This window comes from Camellia sinensis, unplaced genomic scaffold (genome assembly GCF_055761805.1).
Source record: "Camellia sinensis isolate YWXY unplaced genomic scaffold, ASM5576180v1 Unanchor4, whole genome shotgun sequence".
Taxonomy (NCBI): Eukaryota; Viridiplantae; Streptophyta; class Magnoliopsida; order Ericales; family Theaceae; genus Camellia; species Camellia sinensis.
In genome coordinates, this window is record NW_028129277.1 from 12,159,034 (window position 1) to 12,162,014 (window position 2,981).

Here is a 2,981-nt window from a genome sequence, read left to right on the forward strand (position 1 = left end):
GTGCTAAACCGACGCCGTTTGGTGATTTTGGGGCGTTAACGCCTCGAATTCAAGTTTCTTAAAGAAGTAATTTGCCTAAAGTGAAATCCGACTCTAACTCCCAAACCGGGAACCCGATTCGAGCCCCGTCTTCTCCCACAAGTCTCTCGTGCCTAGGCGGTCGTGTGTGCCAAGTTTTGTCCTAAACCGACGCCGTTTGCTGATTTTGGGGCGTTAACGCCTCGAATTCAAGTAAAGAACGCAAAGATGCATTTTAGCTTAGAATGCAAAGATAAATTTTATACCTGATCTTCTGGTGGTGGTGTATATGGATTCTCGTCTTCTGCAGATTCCCTAAATGCCCGGTGGCCACTCGATGCATCAGGAACCTATGTTAGTCAGTGCATAATGTGTGAATCATATTCGAATTTCATACATAATCTTGAGTGAAAATTGAACTATCAAACAATTGTGATGTTTATATGGAACCTGTCTGTTGGGATCCACACTCGCCCCCTGTGACACAAGGGCCATCATCTCAGCTCTCATTTGCTGCAAATGTGTAGAGAACTCTGCTCGCAGCTCCTCCCTCAACTCATCCCTTAGCTCAGCACGAACCTGCTGCGTGATCTGATCAATAGTCGATGGATGGGGTGTTGACTGTGATGGCCCAGCACCATCCTTATACACCACTCTGCGAGGCACGATTCTCCCATATGTGCGACAATATCCATGTCTGTCATGACCTATCAACTCATGGAAAATGGCATTCCTAGCCTCCAAAGTCCGACCATCCTCAGGTAGCATAGAGAGTTGACGATTAAACTCATCCTGTATTGAATAAGACACACAAGTATACGCGAAATTAAGATGGTTGACACACAAAAAATAAACTTTAAATACAATCAAAGGTGTTTGGAAACTACCAAGGTCTGGATAACCTCTGGGTCATCTACTCTACGTGTCATAAGCCAAACATTCATCTTATCAGTAGACTCCCCCTTACTGGTCATCTAAATTTTTTTTTAGAAATATGAAAATTAGAATCCAAATAATTTGCAAATATACAATGTTTATTTATATAGAAAAATAAAACAATAAAATGTAAACCTCATGCCGTATCTGAGAGAAAGTAGTACGCCCTGTGGTATGAGCTATGCCGTGAGCTCGCCGATTTTTAGCGTTCCTACTTGCAATTTTCTATAACAAGTTCAACAAATGTAAGTATGTAAATATGATTTGTATGTTTACATATCATAAATATAACGTAATTGTATACCTCAGCATCGGAAGTACGCCAATACTCTACAAGTTGTTCCCACTGGCTTGGCACAACGTTCATAGGAACATCATCCTTCAGATTAGGATCAGAGCTTCTAGGCTTGAAATACTTAGCCTTAAGCTTGTTCTTGTGATCCTTCCATATGCTGTTGCAGTTTTTCATGCAGATTGGCTTGTACTCCTCTGGACATATATTCAAATTGTCCTATAAAACACAAAGTTTAAGGCTAAGTATAACACAAATTTGGAATTCGAATTTGTGGACAAAAATATACTTTTACCTTCACATCCTTCCAGATAGCATCAACAATATCATCAGGCACACTGTTCCAGTCAACAAAAGTAAGAGGAACAATGTTACCATTCCGGACAATAATGCCAAGTTGAGTAGTTAACTTGGCCACGTTATCCCCTATTGGGCAGTAATTTCCATCAAATTGTATGTGCAGCTTTTTACCAGTACCCCACTCTTTAATGCCCTTGGCACATCCTCTACCACGCCTAGTCGAGGTCGATGAAGAACTAACATGACCTGCGATATACAATAATAATAAACAATATGCAATGGTAACAACCAAATGCAAATTTAAATAATGTGAATACAAATCATATCAAATAAACCTGATGTGGGCTGTGAAGAAGTCGAAGGGTCTGCAAAATACAATGAGAATAAACAAGTTATATATAATGAGCATAAATAAATGTATGTGTAAATAATTTTCATGCAAATCAAAGCAAATTTAAATACCTGCGGATGGCTCATAAGCTGATGATGATAGCTGCTGTGGTGCCATTGATGGTGGACGCACCGATGGTAGGCGTGGAGGCCGAGTACATGGTAGCTGCTGTGGTGCCACTGATGGTGGTCGATACGGTGGTAATGGCCCCTCAGATGGTGGTGGCACTAATGGCCCCTCCGATGCTGGCCGATGTGATGCCTCCTCTAATGGTGGTGCTACTGATGTCCTGTTATGTAGCACATCAGACATCATGCGCCGGGGATGATCAGGCTTCCTCTTCCTTCCCATAATAATCTTCAAGCAATATAACATTAATTGACATTAGAAACATAGACAATGGTTTGTTATCAACTATAATATGACATGATTTGAACTAATACAATTACAAAGACAAAGTAAATTAAGAAATTAATGATTAACTACAACCTTGGCCTTAATTGAATTACTAATGTTGATTCCCTAAATGCCTATTTGAACATCAACTGTTTCCCTTTCTGCGGCTTCCCTCACCCAACCAACTTCTTCATCACGAAGCATTATATTTTCTTCCAATTGTTGGCTCATGTATGGCTCGATTTGTGGATCAGTTGAACTCATATCAAATAAACCTCTTTGAGACATCTTCACCACGACTTGCCAGTCTGGTTGTAACGGGTCTGCAACATACCAAACTTGCTCTGCTTGGGACGCCAAGATGAAAGGTTCATTGGTAATTCGATCATCTCGGTACAACAAATGATTGAAGTTCACCAACGTGAAATTGAAGACATCTTCTTTCTTTCCGTGAATGTTGTCAATCCAATCACACTTAAACAACACATGTTTCTTCTCATTGGAATATCGAATCTCAACAATATCTGTCAATTGTCCATAATAGTACACAGACCCCAGACGAGGATTCTTGTCTTTTCGACTAGCATAACTTATGGTATCTGCCTTCAAAGCTACACCACAATTTTGTGTGGCTCGACGATCATCCAT

General features: G+C 40.4%; 1 protein-coding gene across 1 annotated transcript; it reads right to left on the bottom strand.

Moving 5' to 3' along the window:
* Positions 1 to 704: 704 nt before the first annotated feature.
* LOC145816711 (uncharacterized) lies at positions 705 to 2,327 on the bottom strand. The gene is made up of 6 exons (XM_082912605.1): positions 2,009 to 2,327; positions 1,882 to 1,911; positions 1,542 to 1,792; positions 1,259 to 1,465; positions 1,090 to 1,179; positions 705 to 992 (listed from the first exon to the last, which is right to left on the bottom strand). The coding sequence occupies exons 1-6, from the start codon at positions 2,310 to 2,312 to the stop codon at positions 885 to 887; spliced, it is 990 nt and encodes a 329-aa protein (XP_082768731.1). The 5' UTR covers positions 2,313 to 2,327; the 3' UTR covers positions 705 to 884.
* Positions 2,328 to 2,981: the final 654 nt, after the last annotated feature.